At 37.8% G+C, this 18344-nt stretch overlaps 1 protein-coding gene across 1 annotated transcript; it reads left to right on the forward strand.

Moving 5' to 3' along the window:
- Positions 1-118: 118 nt before the first annotated feature.
- LOC117294616 (TNFAIP3-interacting protein 2-like) lies at positions 119-9148 on the forward strand. Its single transcript, XM_033777111.1, has 6 exons — positions 119-1203; positions 3722-4015; positions 6088-6567; positions 7020-7124; positions 7528-7620; positions 8698-9148. The coding sequence occupies exons 1-6, from the start codon at positions 205-207 to the stop codon at positions 8911-8913; spliced, it is 2187 nt and encodes a 728-aa protein (XP_033633002.1). The 5' UTR covers positions 119-204; the 3' UTR covers positions 8914-9148.
- Positions 9149-18344: the final 9196 nt, after the last annotated feature.

Below are 18344 nucleotides of genomic sequence, written 5' to 3' on the forward strand. Positions count from 1 at the left end.
TCGAGCTCTCGATTAGTCTTGGTGCAAGAATTGGCCGCGGTGTGCGTGAAAAGGGAAACGAGAAACGTCTTGCACCAAGACTAGCTCTCGATCGTCGCGTATAAAAGAGGTGGCCGATCGTCAGCATCATCGTCAAAACTGATAAGACTTTTTCGGATAAAGTGTGTGTATTTTGAATAGCTTCAAATCAACTCCCGTGCTAGAATGGCTGAACTATTGAATCGTCAAGACCCTGCCCCAATGGTGGACCCTCGCTCTCCTAACAACCCTGCGACGCTGCCCATGTCTGACGCCATCGAACAACATGAGTCGCCGTCAAGTTCTGGGCAGTGTGATGCGAAGAAAGGCAGCCCAAGCGGGGAGCGCCCGCAGCTGCAGTGGGGAGGAGCGCGTCGGTCTTCGGTAGGTGACATGACAAAAACCACGGTCGAGTTGGGGCACGAGCGTGCGTTGCAAATCCAAGAGCACGTCTTGGAATTGGAGTCTGACCTAGGGGAGATCTGCATGAAGGTGGCGATTGTGACCAAACGTCATGACCAACATGAGAAGTTTGATGTCCGTCATGGAAAGATGATAGAGGTACTGAGATCAAAAAAGTTTAAGTTTGTTCAGCCTGAATTACATTTACAACAAGCTCAAAGAAGTGGTAATTCAGAAGATGGAACAAGTCAGGATACAATCAAAAAAGAATTTCAACATGGTGGTATCGTGGCCTTTATTTGTGACTCTGACGCTACACAACTGATTCAACATTTAAAGTCTTTGTCAGTATCAGAACTATCGGCAATTTGTGGTTCTACTAAATTTGTTGCTAAATCAGATAATTATGGGGAAAAAGATTGCCAGCGCTGCCCTTTATCAGACGATATCATGAAGGAACTCTATACTGAAAATGCAAGTCTAAAAGCCAGAGTTAAAGGTATTGCGGTTTTAGGTGATTCTTTACGCAAGACCCAAGATGAACTATCCCAAACAACAGTGAAAAATGCCAAGTTAGACAAAGCCGTGAGTAATTTACAGAGTCGTCTTCACCGGGTAGGATGTGACACATCAGTAGACTTGGCCGAGGATGAAATTTTCATTCCCGGCCATGATCGTACTTTTATCAACAGTTTGATTTGTGAGAATGGGAAGTTGCAGAAGGACTTGAGAGAGCTGAAGATGAAGTTGAGTGGCGATGCTAGAATAAGTTATCAAAAACAGGTGCGTATATTTTTTATTTTAGTATGTATCACTGGGTTTTGGTTAAAAAGATAATTGATACTTGAGTCTTATTCTAAATTGTGAACAATTAAAGTGCCACAGAAGCATAAAATCAAAAGCTTTGTTTAGACCTATGTGTGTGCATTTGTAATTAAATAATAACCTTTTGAATGTTTGTTAGGCTTTGTCCGAATTTGTGGGTTCGGCTACCTCAACTTAGGCAGCTGTTGCTGTAGCCTGTAGTCGACAATTCTCACAAGGCTTTAAAGGCAGTGGACACAGTAATATTATACTTTTTTTATAGTATTGGTAATTATTCAAAATAATTGTTAGCATAAAAACCTACATGGTAACAAGCAATGGCGTGCTGTTGATACTATAAGACATTGTGAGAAACGGCTCCGTCTGAAGTAACGTGGTTTTCGAGAAAGAAGTAATTTTCCCTGAATTTGATTTTGAAACCTCGGAATTAGAATTTGAGGTCCCGAAATCAAGCCTCTGAAAGCACACAACGTCCAGTGGCTAGAGTGTTTTTTCTTCCATTAATATTAACTCGCAACTTCAACGCCCAATTAAGGTCAAATTTTCACAGGGTTGTTATTTATGCAGAGCTGATACACCAAGTGAGAAGACTGGTCTTTGACAATTACCAATAGTGTCCGGTGTCTTTAACTCAAATTTCATTCTTGAAATGTCTTAACAGCAGGTCAAATTTGATGGAATTGGTCATACACACTGTCTCAGTAGTAGTAGTGCTAGTGTGGTACCTGCAGCTGATTTCACAAAACGCTAAGATTAATCCTATCTCGAGTTAGGACGAGTAACCTGTCCTAACTTTAGGATGGGTTCAATGCGTCCTACGTATTTGGATACAGAACTGAACCCATTCTAAGTCCTAAGATAATCTTAAGTTAGGAAGAGTTTGGTGAAATCGGCGGCTGGCTATATATGGACCTTAATAAAGAGTAAAAATATACCTTTGAGCTAAAGTAAATAAAACCAAACCCAGTAAGTGGGGTGCTGTACTCCTTAAAAAATTTGTTGACATCTTCAGCCTTGCTGTTAATAGCTCCATGGTATGACTGACTATGTCAACAATACAAAGGAGCAAATTCTGCTACTACCATGACTTTTTTTCAAGTAATACTCTGAACATGTCCAAGTGAAAAGTACCTAAATTTCTGCATTTAAAACTTTCTTCAAAGCAACTGCAGGGCTTAGTTTCAGGGTGGAAAAGCCCTCATTTTGACAATCAAAATGTTAGTGTGCACGCGCTATGTGCAATTTACATTTATTGGAAGGTTCTAAGACTAGTTTTACATCTTTCTTTTTATTTCGAAACGACAAAACAGAAGTAGTCATAACCAATTGACTCTCGCTTTGGATTTCAGTTTCATCTTTCCGTGTTGTGTAATTATTTTCATACCACTCCCTTTTCATTGACTTGAAAAATTTGTGTGATGATGTAATTTGTTTTTTTCGTTCGACTTTTTGAAAAGTTTGTATGGTCACAATAACTTTTTTTGCAATAAATGTGAAGAGGTAACGCTTTGTGGTCTCCTTTGATTGGCCTGTTTGGTTTATGATTATGAATGGTGTTGTTTACATTCAAATATGAATTGGCAGTTAACAATCAATGCGGGGCCTAATGGGAATTCCCCCCAGTAAATCCTGGAGTTGAGCAATACTCTCAAAATTTATTGTCATATTGAACAGGACTTCACCTGGTGAGGTCCAAAATGCACACTGTTAACAATTAATGATTAACTGTATTGTGTGGCTTTACGGTTATGTGGCTTGTGTGAGAAACATGATGCTAACAGGAACAAGTTTTAAGCTGAAGGTTTTTACAATAGATATTTTACAAGGAAATTATGGTGTTTATGCTCTTGGGGGAAATCATTGTGCGTACAGCACTTTGGTATAAAATACCATATACTTGCTGTATGCAGCTCTTTTCCACAGGCCTGGACCCTGCTTAAATACAATAACAATAGGAAGTAAAAATAGAGATCGAGTAGGCATCCTGTTCTTAAAACAATAGCTGCACATCTGGAACAATGGCACTCTGCTGAATGTGCTTTAAGATCCAAATTGTTGATTCTCTTGCCCCCCCCCCTAAAAAAACTATAAAATTGGGTGTTACTTTTGTTGGTTAGTTGGTATAAGCTTGCCTTATTAGTAAAAACACAGAACTCCTAGCAAAGTTTCCTACTAGGTTTTTTTTTACACAAAATAATCTACCTCTTTGTTTTTGTAGGTAAATTTTAGCTGCTTTTGTATTTCATTCTGCAGTGAATTTAAAAGTATGCATCCAGGGTTCCCAAAAGGCCGTGTTCCCAGGGAGAACAGTTCATTGACAACCTTGAGGCTACCATGGTTAAATAAGATGAAATAAATAAGTACCCATTGCCCTCTGCATGGTAATTTAGTTGTTAGTTTGCATTATTGTGAAAACTGAAAAAGAACAAAAGGATTTAATGAAAATTCCAATCTCCTCTTTTTTAAAACTTTACAGAGTGATGCAGATAAAGATAAGCAATTACAAGATTTACAAAAGGACCTAGCGTGTAAGAATGCCAGAATTGTAGAACTGGAAGCCAGAGATGCTCAGAAAGACTACCATCGGATTCGTGGTGAACTGGAGGAGTTTAAGACCCTGTGCACCATTCTGACGCCCCAGACCAGAAAACTTCAAGACGACTTGGAAGCATCGCAGAAAAAACATCAAGAAGTGTGCGCCGAACTTGCCGATTGGAAAGAGAAAGCCAAGAATATGGAGAGTAGAATTGTGAGAGAACTAACACAGAAGGTAATTTTTTTTTTTGAGCCTTCATTTAATTTTCTAGACGTCCTGGAAATTTGCAATCAATCACTAACCAACCTTGGCAAATTTCCAAAATGAGATTGCGAAACCAAATGGGGAATCCCCTCCAGATAGCTGCATGTATTTCGCAATAGCAGCACAATGGAAGCTTATTAGCCAATCCTGTGGTTGCAATTTCTGTGCAGCTCACTTGGGTGTGTATAATTTAGCATACGTTGACCTTTTGTGGTGCATATTATGGGATGAGGTTTTCATTTTAAAGGGGCAGCCATAGTGTGTAAGGAAGCTGAGCACTTTGTCTCCATTCTGAGAAGCGCGGGGAATGAAGGCCACTTTTTTGGTGGTCTCCCATTATGTAAGGGTACAATACCAGACTTGGTATAGTGTATACTCACAAGAATTCTTCATATAAATGTATTGTATGTGGTTTTGTATCTGGGTAGGTTGTTTATCCCTCTGTGAAAATATTATCCCATGTAAAGATCCATTCCCAAATCATCCAAAAATGCCTATAAAACAGGTTCACATAACAGCCTTTCATAACTTCAGTGGCCTCTTTCATAATAAGGGAATAATAGGGGCTGTGCTATTGCTTCTGTGTAAATAGACGAGTGAATTTTAATGAACAGCACTGTAACAGCGGGTGCACCATAACAGTGCACTACTATGCATAATTTATTCTAATGCAGATGTCTGCACATATCTGCAACTGTGCAAATATACTGGTTGGGTGTCCACAATACAGTACAGTAGGAACACCACATATCCGCCATATTGTAAATCAATAACCCTTTTGGCAGTTGCAGCTTACATGCACCATCTAGTGTAACAGGCTAAACAGACCTTGAATTGAATTGATTCAATACATCTATTGCGTAGGAAGTTAATGTAATAATCATGGTTGTGTTTCCTTGTGTTATGGTTACACACTCTGACTGTACAGGACACAATGAGTTGCATGCATTTAATGTGTGTCATATCTGTATACAAATACATAAAATAGGCGTGGTGTTTTCAACACATTCATGAAACAGGCATGGGATTTTTACTTAAAGGGGGACTGTCATCTTGATAATAGCAGTCCTGTGACTGTACATGGAATAAGTAGAACTTTACTCATAGTCATACTCCATGCGAGCCTGCCATTACAGCCATTGGTGTGCATTCAGTAACTACGTTAAGTGTTTATATCTCCATGCATTACCATAGGCCTGCTACACGTATGACGACCAATCCCCTTTACAACTGATATTACATTGTTTTGTTTATGATGGTAAAAATTACAAGTACATTTATTTCCAGTTGTCAATTGAAGCACACAAATAATCTAGTCAACTAATGACGATTTTATCGACTCAGTGGTTATAGCATGGTTATTGGGAATTACTTGGGGAAAAACTATAATTGTTAGTCTTATCAGTTTTTCATGGGATTTTGTGCCCAGGTCAGTCATCTTAAGCTATTTTGGACTGAGGCAATAAAAATAAGCAAACGGATTTAAAATAAAGTTCTGGTAAACGAACAAGTTGCTCAAACTACACGTTCGATTTCACTAATGTACAATGAAATGGTAATAGTGAGATTCCTGTAAACAACAGGACGTGGTTTCCCTCATGAAAAACATTTCAACATAACAAACAAGGTGTCAAATGTTAATCAATTGTACATTTAGTTGTTTGTTATTTAGTTGATACATGTAATGTGGTGGAGTGATTTAAGAATATATTCCCTTTGGTTTTTTTAGTGAAAACCACATCACTAAAAATAACTTTTATGTAACCTTTAAAAAAGACTGGGCTAAAATCGCTAGGTCATCAACCCTTCCTGAAATATTACGAAATAAAAACTATATTGATTTAAATGAATACTTTTTTTTTTACATACAGTTCATGGGCCAAGTGTCATCAATATATGTCAGTATTAAGGTCGTTGTGATAAGTGTGCCTAAGAAATACATTTCTATAAATGTTTTTTTAAATAATTTTGTTGGTACAAGATGGAGAGACTGTTTTATTTATCAATATCTTTTTAATCTTCCTATGGTTTTTGCTCCACAGATGTCAACTGAAGACGAGAGTAGAGTCTCCCTGTCGGACAGACTAAAGATCGGCGAGGAGCAAGTCAAACAACTCGAGAAAGAGAACAGTCGCGTGACCGACCAGCTCCGCGAGGTGATTGGCATGAACACGAGGTGGCAACGATACAACGAGCAGCGTGAAACCTACGTCGTGAAACTCACCAAGACCAACCAGCAGCAGCAGTCTAAGATCACCGTCTTAGAGCAGCAAGTACGAGGCTTGGAGCAGAACATCAACGATCTGAACACGCTGCTGCAGAAGATGGATGCTGGGAAGAAGAAGAACACTGATGCTTACGTCATGTCTTTGGAGCAGCAGCTGGTACAGAAGGAAGACGAGGTGATTGAGCTGAAAGAACAGGTTGCAACGTTGAAGGTTACGCTCCACACGACTGAGAAACAGAGAGGGGTTGCTCAACGCTTAGAAGACAAAGATATGATTGAAACATTGAAACAACAGGTACACAAATAATATCCCAGTGTAATTGTAAGCTTTACTATAATACTATGTTAGTGGAAATACAGAATGATCTGTTGCAAACTGCTTACCAACCCAACGGACTTGTGGTATAAATGCAAACAAATAGTTAATGGCCTGACGTTTTGACCCTCAAAGATATGCTAAGTTTGTTATATTTAACAGTCAACATTGACAATCCAGAATAGATTCTGGCCTGGGTTTTCATCTTTGAGAGGGCAAGGCCATTTTCATTCAGCAAAGGGCACTTCCAATGGAAATTCTCAAAGTCTATGGGAAGTTTTGAAGGGGGCACTAAGGTCGAGACCAGAGGGCATGGGTCCAGGGTCTATGTGTTAAACCAGGCCTTTAGCTCTGAGCTTTGTTGCTTTGGATAATCCTGAATCAAAATGCAATTGACTTTGACACGATCTTTAATTACCTTTCATCCCCAGTTGAAAGTCTACCAAGAAGATTTCAACCAAGAAAGAAAAGACAGAGAGCGACTGCAAGGGAACAATGACATCTTGAGACATCGGTTGAAAGAATCCCAAAACATGGTAAGCGACTTCGCTCTTCATAGTTGTGTCTATAAATCAGTCTGACAATCATAAATGCTATCATTTGCAATACTCGCTGCTAAAACATAGCTTTCGAACTGCCTCTAGCTACCGGGCAGTCTCACTGGTCTAGTTAGTACATTGTATGACACTGCTCTAAAATTGCAGAGGTAGTTTGTTCGAATCTCACGCGAGTAATATGCCTGTGATTTTGTTTTCCACCGAACTCTGGTAAGTACTGAGTACACAGTGCTAACAGTTAACACACATCGGTGTACTGTATCAGGGGTTAAAACCAAAATTAGTATGCTATCGTATGACCGTACTTATTGATCCCTCTCAAATCCCTTATCTTTGATTATCCCTTATCAGTAATCAAACTGGTTGATGCCTCTCTTTGCAGGTTCCACCCCCTGCTAACATCCAAAGATTCACTGGCTCGTCCACAGGACTTAGGGGTCACTACTACGATCAACCACAACAACCACAACCACGGGTAAGCAACACTTCTTTCTTATTACTGTCTGAGAAAAAGTACGCAGTCGTTGATCGCAACATTGACTGCCGATCGCTTTGTGGCTGTTGGCCCATTTCTGTATGATTGATCATACAGAAACTGAAGTTGTATAGTAATGTGACCAGAGTACACTTGGTTTATTTTAGAAATAAATATATTTACATAATTGAGAAAAGTTTAATGATGAGTAGCGTAGATGGCCTTAGTTCTCAATCCGATACGGACCTTCTGTAGAAAAGTTAAAAATATTTGTTTTTTCAATTGACAAAAATACGTGGATATGACTACAAATTGACAACATATACAGCAACTTAGACGTGGAAAACAATGACAGCAACTCAGACATGGCCATCAATGACAGCAACTCAGACATGGACAACAATGACAGCAACACAGACATGGACAACAATGACAGCAACACAGACATGGGAAAAACGAATAGCAGCTCAGACATTGGCTGACAGCAAGTGAGGTTTGAAGCTTTGCATGGTGTGGATTTGATATTAGTGAGCTTGCAGGTGCAACAACCGTTCTCTTCCGGGAGAAGTATTACCTCTGAGAAGAACCTGCTCTTTTTAGAGCCATCGTTTCTCCCTGCCTAGAAGACATAAAATACACAAAAGACTCAAAAAGTATCTCCTGTACACGAAGCTTTAAATTCCACAAGAAGTCGTTTTTGTTTCAACTGCTTATACCCAAGGTACAGAATCTTAGAAATATGAATAAGGAGTCGTACTTAAACAGTTGCTATTAGTTTAGGGTTGTGTTGATGTATTTGGTTGGTGTTCTCGTATTGGAGTGTGTACAATATAGATGTTGCCTGGTTTTTGTGCAGTCATCAAGTTGGTATAGTATTGTGTATGTTAAATGAATTTTGTTGTTGACTTAGTTTGAAGTTTTTACCGTAACTACATCTGTGTGGAGATCAAAAGATCCATAAATGTATTGAATAAATCAGTAGTGATAGTTCTATAGATAACGTCTAAATTGGTTGAAAATGTTAGATTCAGTGTGCTAGAACTTATAGAATACCTGTATTTTTTATGAATTAATCAGAGGCTTATTGCGAGAGGGTTACCAGTTTACCAAGACCCTTACGAGGCCTCATTGCTGCCGAGCGACGTCGAAACTGACGGCTTCGATGTAACCGACGGATCTGGGAACGAACTCAACGATGACGGGGATCAACTACAATGCCCTCGCTGTCCTGCCAGTTTCGCTGTAACAGATCACTCGGCTTTCATGCACCATGTGACCATCTGCCTTCAGTAATATTGGTGAGGATGTAAAGCACATTCACAAGGTCGACCCAAGCCCAAATCTTAATGAAAGCTGCTTACCGGTAAGGCTATTACTACCAACTTAATGGCTTTCATGACCTTTATGCTAAGATTGTTATTTGACTTGGCTATAGCTACATTATGGTAAGCCACATTATGGTAAGCCAAAACCAGTATAAGCCACAACCAAACACGGATCAAGCCTAACTTGTTATCAAAATACATTTCCAAAACACTTGAAGAAAATGATTTTTGTCTTCGAATTGATTATCATTTTGAAGAAGAAACTCTTGTTCAAAAGCTCTGAAAGTTCATTTTCTGATGAGACTTATTGGTTACGGTCAATTTATGTTGGCATTTGAAATTAATCTTTTGGTTAAATTCCACGCAGAAGACTCTCGTCTGGTTTTGAGTTGTTTTGAAAATGTAATGAAATGCAAGGATGGCTTTGTGGATGTGCCTTAGTTGTTTAGGAAGAGGGGAAGTCTTGTCTATTTATAAAGAATTGTGTGTTGTTGTTAATTCGATGAAAATCTCACACTTCTTTTTTTCGTCTTTATATTTTGAGAGCCTTTTTACAGTATTATTAGTCTCACCTTAAAATGAGTAGAAAATGAAAGTGAATATTTCAACGATAGACATGATGGCAATAATGTTACTTCTTCAATGAGCAAAGAAGTTTGAAGGTCATTGAGGCTTTTGAGGCCAGAAAAAAATGCTCAGGAAATAACAATTATATGAAAAGTACGCTGAAAAACTGATGTACACTGTACCTGGTGATGTTCTGCTCATTTAGTGGTGTATGGTCGGACTGACTTCTATTTTGTACATCATGAAACTCCTGGCCTCAAACCTGGGGGAATTCTGATGCTGTACAAAATTAGTGAAACATGGGGTAGGCAGGCCTTGCGGTACTCTTCGAAATTGTGTGTCTTTTTACCAGAAAGTTTGGATGGCAGTTTGCTTGTCATCCGCACATTCTTCGTAGAGTACAACATGACGTCCTATTCCCCCTGTGTTTCCGTCTATAAAGTCGTAGACCACTAGGGAAACTGACTGGAGATAGATTTATACCTTTGGGTTGAACAAAGACAAATTTATTAGAGTCGCATCCCCTTAAGGTGATCCCTCTGCTGATGCCGCTTCCCAGGTTGTATCGTACACTAAGGTGTGATCCCTGGTGATTACGGTTGTATGGCTTCTGAATGGCACCCTGAACAAACTAAGGGAGGCCACCAACAACAGGGCTAGATAGTTTTGTTGATAGAGGGCTGGCACGGAGGTTACGGGTTCAATTCCCGCTCTAATCAATTTGTCTTTGTTCAATGTACAATTTTACAGTTATGTGCAATATTTATGAGCAAGTTTTTTGTTATTACTTTGTGTTACCATCGTAAAAAACACTGATCATCTACCAAAAAATGAACAAAAACCCAGCAATATTATGGTATTCATTGACATTGATTTTCATGGTACCAAGAGTAGGAGGGTCAAAAATGTTTACAAAATATTTTGAATTAAAATGCTACTGGGAAATGACGATGGAGATCTTACCTTACTTGAATATGATTGGAAAGCAGAACGTTTCTATAATAATATATGGCACACTTGACACTATTGGTAATTGTCAAAGACTAGCCTTCACAGTTGGTGTATCTCAACATATGCATAAAATAACAAACCTGTGAAAACTTGAGCTCAATTGGTCATCGAACTTGCGAGATAATAGTAAAAGAAAAAAAAACCCTTGTCACACGAAGTTGTGTGCGTTTAGATGGTTGATTTTGGGACCTCAAGTTCTAAATCTGAGGTCTCGAAATCAAATTCGTGGAAAATTACTTCTTTCTCGAAAACTATGGCACTTCAGAGGGAGCCGTTTCGCACAATGTTTTATACCATCAACCTCTCCCCATTATTCGTCACCAAGAAAGGTTTTATGCTAATAATTATGTTGAGTAATTACCAATAGTGTCCACTGCCTTTAAAGAGGACCGTTCTAACCCGAATACATGTAGCATAATATGTATTTTGATAATTTTGTATTAACAAACAAGGTGTAAGTTAATTTGAACCTTTGTAGTCTAGTCTTGTTACTAGTTTTGTTAAAGAGGGGCTCCAATGTCGGATTCAGCTTTGTAATGCACTCAATTTCTAATTGATAGAGTCTTTATGAAAGAGGGTGGAAATTACAAGTCTCTGTAGACCTTGTGTTGAAGCAAAAATGGTGTAAAATGCCAATGTTTTTGATACTCTTTCAAAGCATAATTTGAAACTAGGACATCATAAACAAATGGATCCTTACATAATGTAAACAGAGGAATTTCTGCAACAATCACTAGGTCATCTTCAATGCCGTTTCGATTGAATACCATCAAATTTCGGGAATGAGCGAAGAATATCCCGCACAAAAATGTACAGACCACCACACTATTTGAAATGTGACTTCAGTGAACATTTTTGGATGTTTGCTGAAATTTCATTTGATGGGTATCGAACACAGTGACGTTGTCAACCGTCAGTAATTTTGTTTTTCCCTTTTTATTAGAAAATGAGTGATCTTAAAGCTGAATTTATCCGGGAGTCCATTAAGTTTTACACCTATCAATTTTGATGGTCAGAAAAGATGTTTGTGAGCTCGCCTCACTTCATAGTTTTGTTTCAACAGTTATTTTAATTTTTTTTTTTTTTTTAGAGTATGAATGTACATAATAATGTTAAAATGGCCCTGATTTATCAAAGCGTTTTAACAAACATCAGTAATTTCTTTTCCCTTTTGCTAATTTTATCCAAATATCTGAGAGACCCGACAGATATTTGAGTTAAATTTGGTCTTGCATTAACTTCGCAAAGCATGCGAAAAAGTGTGATTTGAAAACCAATGGCGAAGAAGTCAAAATAAATTTAGGACATGACATTTTCTCCGAGAATCAAGTGTCTTTCAGTGGTTATTCAAACATTGGGCATCTGCCCGGAGGATAGCCATAAACAATTAGTCCCTGTGATGACAAAGAACACTAATTGGTGATTACCTGCCGAACCGCAAGAGGGCCGTTTATGTTGCAGCAGTTTTCTGAAGTTTCAAAAACGAAAAAGGGTCAAAGAGCTTGGATGTGATGATTCACGGAAACATGCAGCACATAATCTTTCCAAAAATAATATACCACCGAGGACGTGTTAAAATCTCTTTGTACCAAACAATGTGATATCTGAAATAAGAATACACTAAATATTGTGTTGATTTGTAATGTTGTGAATGTATAAAGTTTGTACAAAATGTTGTCCAAAAATGCAAATAGAAAGATTTATATTAGTCGTACTTTGTTGAATTTATGTTAGTTGACTTTATCTCATTATTATTCATTAATCAGATTTCATTTTCCTGATATTATGTCAATGTTAATTTGTTGTTCGTGTTTTAAATTCTTGTTATAAAATCGTAAGTGAAGATCATTATTGTTAAATAAAGTTTCATTTTTAGATCACACGTTGGTTGATCTATAAATTAAAAAGGGTAAAAATGTTGATATTGTTCTCACATCATCTTGTATGTCTTTGTTGATATCTTTTTTGAGATTATCACTTTCATTTTTCGAACTTGTAAGCTAATTATCTTATCATTTCATCCGCTGCAAAGGAAAATTGGCAGTTTACACTTTTGTTGTTTTATTTATTTGGTTTTGCCCATATACACCGACATGTGTAAGCACTGTATACTCGGTACTTTCCCGAGTTATAGTTATGATAAAAAGTGTTTCTCTATGTTTGAACCCCAGATGCCACATTAAACAAACAAGTATTTGTTGGATTGAACAATAATATGATATTTTAATGCGATCATTGAACTAATATTTGTAGAAAAAAAAATTGAACAGCAAAATGCTATTGCCTTCTATTGACTTTATTTGACGATTAGAACTTTTGATATCTCCATTTTTTTGTTAGAGCGTGGAGCTTATTGGCGTTAATGGTAACATATAGCTGTGTGCTACGAAGACAAAAGATGGACGGTTACAGGAAACGCTGGTTGCTTTAAAGCTTGGTTAACTTTTCCAGTTACATCAAAAGGTTGACGTTCATTGGTACATTTCCCATAATTTTTGTATACGTATTTGTACTTGAACCCAAAAGACTAAAAAGCAAGTGTGTAAGTTTGCCTCGAGAGTTTTCAAGACATAAAATATTATCATAACTTCGGTTTGTATCAGAGGTGTCCGGAAAGGGCCGTCACTTCAAACAACGTTTCAGAGAAACCTTTTATTAACTGTTGAAGAAAGAACATTAAACTCCTTTCTCTTTGATTGTACGCAGTTAGGACAAAGTAGGTCCATCTAAAAAAAAAAACATTTTAAAAGATATAGCGATTTTGTTTCCCAGATGTTCCTGGTTTCTTTTCCAACTGACGCGGTTGCGAAGGAGGACGATGGACTGTTTTTTATAAGCTGAGGTAGCTTTGAAGTGTGTACGGAATGAGCTTGACTTCACCACCAAAGCACGGCAATCCCGATAAGTACTATGCACCCATTGGCCCCTTGCAGACGCAAAATGCAGCTCGACAAATTGCGCGTCATGCATGCATCTACAATGTATACATTTCGGCTCCAAAATGGCGGAGCGGCTCAAGTGCGTTGCGCGTTGTGCAAGGGGTCAATAAACAATGTTTAACTATCAAAGACTGCAAGTTACTTGCACTATAAAGAATCACAACATTGGTAAGGTAAAAGTTTACATGTAGATTGTCATGGTGGAAAACTGAAAATTGTTTTTGCTTTAAATACAGCGGTTTTTGAGAAATAGTATTAAAACAATGAGCTTTGTTGATGATCTCGCGTGTCTAAACCCGATGTTTGAAATAGAAATCTATTTGTCATTTCCACTACTTTCTCGTGACTCTGATGAAAGATTTAGCTTGAACAACAAGTTCGTTCGTGTTAAATTTTACCAATGTTGTCCGCGTAAATAGACATTTTATGGTTTGCTTCTTTCTTAAGTCTACTTCATGTGATAACGTACAACATCGACAATATGTATTTACAGGAGTTGTACCACACCTGGTTTTTTTTTTCAGAACCACCCAACGCGTAGAAAGAGTTGATGTGGTTACATGTATCCGATGTAAATTAAAGCACTACACCATCATGGAAGTTGTCGAAAATGTAGATGCCCACTTTCAGCTTCCGTAGTTATGTGCGTAGTAGTTTCCTCTTGTGACGCACTCGCATACGTTATCAGTTCGTGGAATGCATGTATAGTATCTTTGGAAACGGTATACCGGTTCCTGAAGTGACTGATGGAATGTGTCCAAATAGGGACAATGTTGGCGCAGAGAGTAGGCAAATGCCATAAATATGCAATTCATGTTGAAGCATGCCCTACGTCGTGCTTCAAAAAGGACCCTTCCCCATTCCCCTCATCTCAAGAGTGCCATTTAGTTTAGTCATTAGGTAGTCACGGATGTAGAATTTCTACCCCCGTGGTTTATTCAAGAATGATGAGAATTTTGCCAGTTGGGTGTTTTGTCTTCTTGTTTTTCGTTTGTATAACTATGTACGTGGGGCCAGGTAAAATACTAAAAAACAGTTTTGCGTCCGGGTTCTTTTAAAAAGGGTAGGCAAAAACTAAGTGTTATTTATTTTTTTTCATTTTGAAATCCAAGATGGGCGATCCCCTGGGCTATGTCTGGTTGATTTTTCATAGGCGGTCGTGAAAAATGGAAGCAACGGGAACGAGAAATGGTATTAGGTTTTTACCTTCACCCGTTTATAACCCAGTTATCGATCGTCCTATCTTTTGTTGTGATCCCTTTGTGACGCGGTCAAAGTTCTCTGAATAATGGCATGCGATTGCGAAATCAGCAGAGTACAAATAAAAACAGTTCTAAAGATGGCTTTGCGGAAAAGCCAAGTCACGGACTACATGTACACGGTATCACGGTGACACGGTCATGCATGGGTCTCGTGATTTTTTGTTTATCGTTTATCAATTATTAATCATAATTAATCTGTTTGTCTGTCAATCAGGCATCTCACCACAAGCCCAACTAATTTAACTTTCTGCCTTTATATAACTTTTTAAAAAATGCATTTCAGTTGGTTCTTTAAATTCATCTATTTTGGTTAATGTAATGTCAAATGTTCGTGAGGTTGGAATGAATATGAGTTTTAATTAAATTTAATTGAATTATTCAATGATAATAGCGTTCTATCAAACGACCAGCTATTATATATAAATGAATCAATAAAAAACACAACACACCCCAAATCACACACCCCGAAATACACCCACAACAATCAGAGGATAAATTACAGTATAATAAGAACGTTTCTTTTGTTCTGGTCTGTGTCATTGTTGTCCTTTCCCAGTCCACTATAGAGATGTTACCTTAAGTTTTCTGTTGAACCAAAATAAAAAAGCGTAAAAAACGCGAGTGCATGAAAGTGATAATTTCCCAAATTTGATGGACTTGGAAAAGACAACAACAGGCACACTGATGAAGGTTCGTTACCTGAAACCAGACTCACGTATAGGGACCTCTACAACAAACATAATGATAAAAAAAATTAAATAATTATTGGGTCGCCGCCATTTTGTAGAAATGACTTACACTTAATTGAGTCTCTATAGTTTAATAATTAGTTCTAGAGATTTGTAATGTTGGTCTTAATTAGGCATAGACAAGATAGTATGTGCTCATGGCAACTGGCAGAAAGTCGGTTTGGGAATGTTAAAGCACTTTCGGGCGTGTTCTAGAGATAGGCTTATTTTTAGCAACAATAATGAATTATGTACAAACGGCTGACTTGCAAAAAAGAAAAATATATGAAGTGTAGATGCAGAAAATACAAGCTATCAATTTCAAGAGACTGAGAGACATTTAAAGTATGTTTAAAGTGCTAATTGAAGTGTTTTAGCATTGGTTATCATGGATAGGAAGTTTAGAGAGTGTGCGCCCTTGTCAGATGCAATTGTGTCCGCCATGCAATACTGTCCGATATTGCATATGCAATAATAATAGTATTGCAAAGCGGACATAAATTATTTGCATGCGACACCCCCTCTCACATGTACGAGTATATAGAAAATTGTGATGTCACAACTTGAAGACGATTTCATCCAAATGAAGACGAACTCATCGGACCCTTTCTCCCAACATTGTTGTTAGCATTATATGTCTTTAAGACATAATACGTGTTCCTCCACGTCGAATACAGAATACAAACTATTTGCAGTAGGTGAATTTCATTCTTAAATCACTTTTGGGTGGTTTCAACTTTCAGGTTCTTAAAAAAAAAAACTACAACCACAAAAACTGCTGACGTGACTCTGTCCCTCTGGCACGCATGGTATTTGAATTGAAGCCTATTATATTATTCTTGGGTGCGTCCTATAGGCCTGTATTGGATTGTGTTCAATTCTGTGTTGTTTTATTTACTCAGGCGAGAGCCATTATTATATTAGAATAACCATGGAATAACTATTGACATTTCCATTGTTGATAAACAAACCGAATTGGTTGGCATGGCCGGCCGAGTTAAAGTAAAACACTCAATCCTAGAAACAGAACGTGTTAATCATTAATTCAACTTTTTCTGCAAACTTTTAATATGAAATACCTACAAACGATTGGTTGTTATGTTTCCAACAAGTTCAACTCTTACTTTGAATGTTGTGTGCAACAATGGTACAAACAGTAGCCATATACGGTTGATGTAATTAAAGACACTGGAAACTATCGGTAATTGTCAAAAACCAGTCTTCTCACTTGGTGTATATCAACATGTACATAAAATAACAAACCTGAGAAAATTTGAGCTCAATCAGTCATCAAAGTTGCGAGATAATAATGAAAGAAAAAACACCATTGTCACATGAAGTTGTGTGCTTTCGTTCCTCAAATTCTAAACTTGGGGTCTCGAAATCAAATTCGTGGAAAATTACTTCTTTCTCGAAAACTACTTCACTTCAGAGGGAGTTGTTTCTCACAATGTTTTATACTATCAACCTCTCCCATTACTCGTAATCAAGAAAGGTTTTATGATGATAGTTATTTTTAGCAATTAACAATAGTGTCCACTGCCTTTAAAGGTTTTTCGCACATTCCAAACTTGCGCTGTGACGTTGTGACACAAGGGTGTTTTATTATATTAGTAACGGGAACTTTGGGGGTGGGCGGGGGCGTTTCTTGTCGCGTCTGAAGGCGGTTCTATCCGGTATAGGCATCTCTTAATACTTCTGCATGACGTCATAATTCTTACCCAAAATGAGGCTATGTGCGCACTTCCCCCATCCCTTGCAGTGGCTGCGCCCATCGCCTCGTTTTGAGTTAGCATTGTGACGTACCTCATGCATAAATATTAAGAGAGGCGTATGTAGACTCAATGCCAAAGTATTTTAAAGAGTTGGGATGTATTTCTTTTACCTGTGATTTGACTTTAAACTTCCAATAAATTAAAACAAATTGTACCCGTTATACCAGTGCCCCCTATACCGCTCAAGCGCTGAAGGCGCCTTGAGCGGTAGGGGAGGGTAGGGGCAACCCTCCCCCTATACATAAGAGTATAAAAATACCCATTATACCAGTTATGTTTCTTCCCCAACTTGTGGGTGGTGGTAATGTTCAAGAAGGTATTTTTTGAGGGTTCTTTTATAGACAGCATCCGATTATTCTTTCCTTTGAATCGAAAGGCGAGGAACTTTATAAAACAACTTTGAAGATTGTGGTTTATTTTGGAAAAGTTGTAAGTGCCGATATTAAAATTCGAATGTCTGGTTCTTGAAATATTGTTGACTTTTCGGGATAAATCTGGGGAAATATTGAGTCACGAGTCAATGGAAAAGTTTTGGTGTGAGTTTAGTCATTTCTGATTTATCATTTTCCATCGCCCATCTCGCTCCTGCCCCACCCATAAACGACAATATGAGACATCACAACATTCAATTCGTTGAGAGGATCAGTTGCTCACCTATACCAGAACCAATAAAAACACCTTTACATCTTATCATAATATTTTCTCCGGACTCAAGAAACCAGTAGGTACGTTTTCGCTTCAATTATAAATAAGTTGCATGCGGTATATATTGAGTGTGAGTTGCAAATGAGATGCCTCACGGTGTTTATTGCCCACACATCTTTCAAACAACTGAGCGTTTCCTGTCCTAAAAGCCCTAAAAATGAAATTTATAATGAGCAATTTGCTCCCGTGTGAAATTAAGAAACCAAAATAAAATGTAAATTGAAACTGACCCCCAAAATAGTCTGATGTGTCAATCTCTATCATGATTATAAAGAATTGCATTTTGACAGCTTATTTCGACTTAAACAATTCGACTCAATAAATTCAAGTTATTTGACATTTCTTTCTTGTTGCGCAATAAAAACTTGTTATATTATTACTAATGCCAGAGTAGCACTAGCAGTTGGATGGA

The sequence above is a fragment of the Asterias rubens genome, chromosome 9, assembly GCF_902459465.1.
Source record: "Asterias rubens chromosome 9, eAstRub1.3, whole genome shotgun sequence".
NCBI classification, from domain to species: Eukaryota; Metazoa; Echinodermata; class Asteroidea; order Forcipulatida; family Asteriidae; genus Asterias; species Asterias rubens.

Coding starts and splice junctions, on each gene's coding strand:
- LOC117294616 (XM_033777111.1), top strand. CDS start 205: ATGGCTGAACTATTGAATCGTCAAGACCCTGCCCCAATGGTGGACCCT. Junction 4,016..6,087: donor TGAGAGAACTAACACAGAAG/GTAATTTTTTTT, acceptor TTTGCTCCACAG/ATGTCAACTGAAGACGAGAG. Junction 6,568..7,019: donor TTGAAACATTGAAACAACAG/GTACACAAATAA, acceptor TTTCATCCCCAG/TTGAAAGTCTACCAAGAAGA.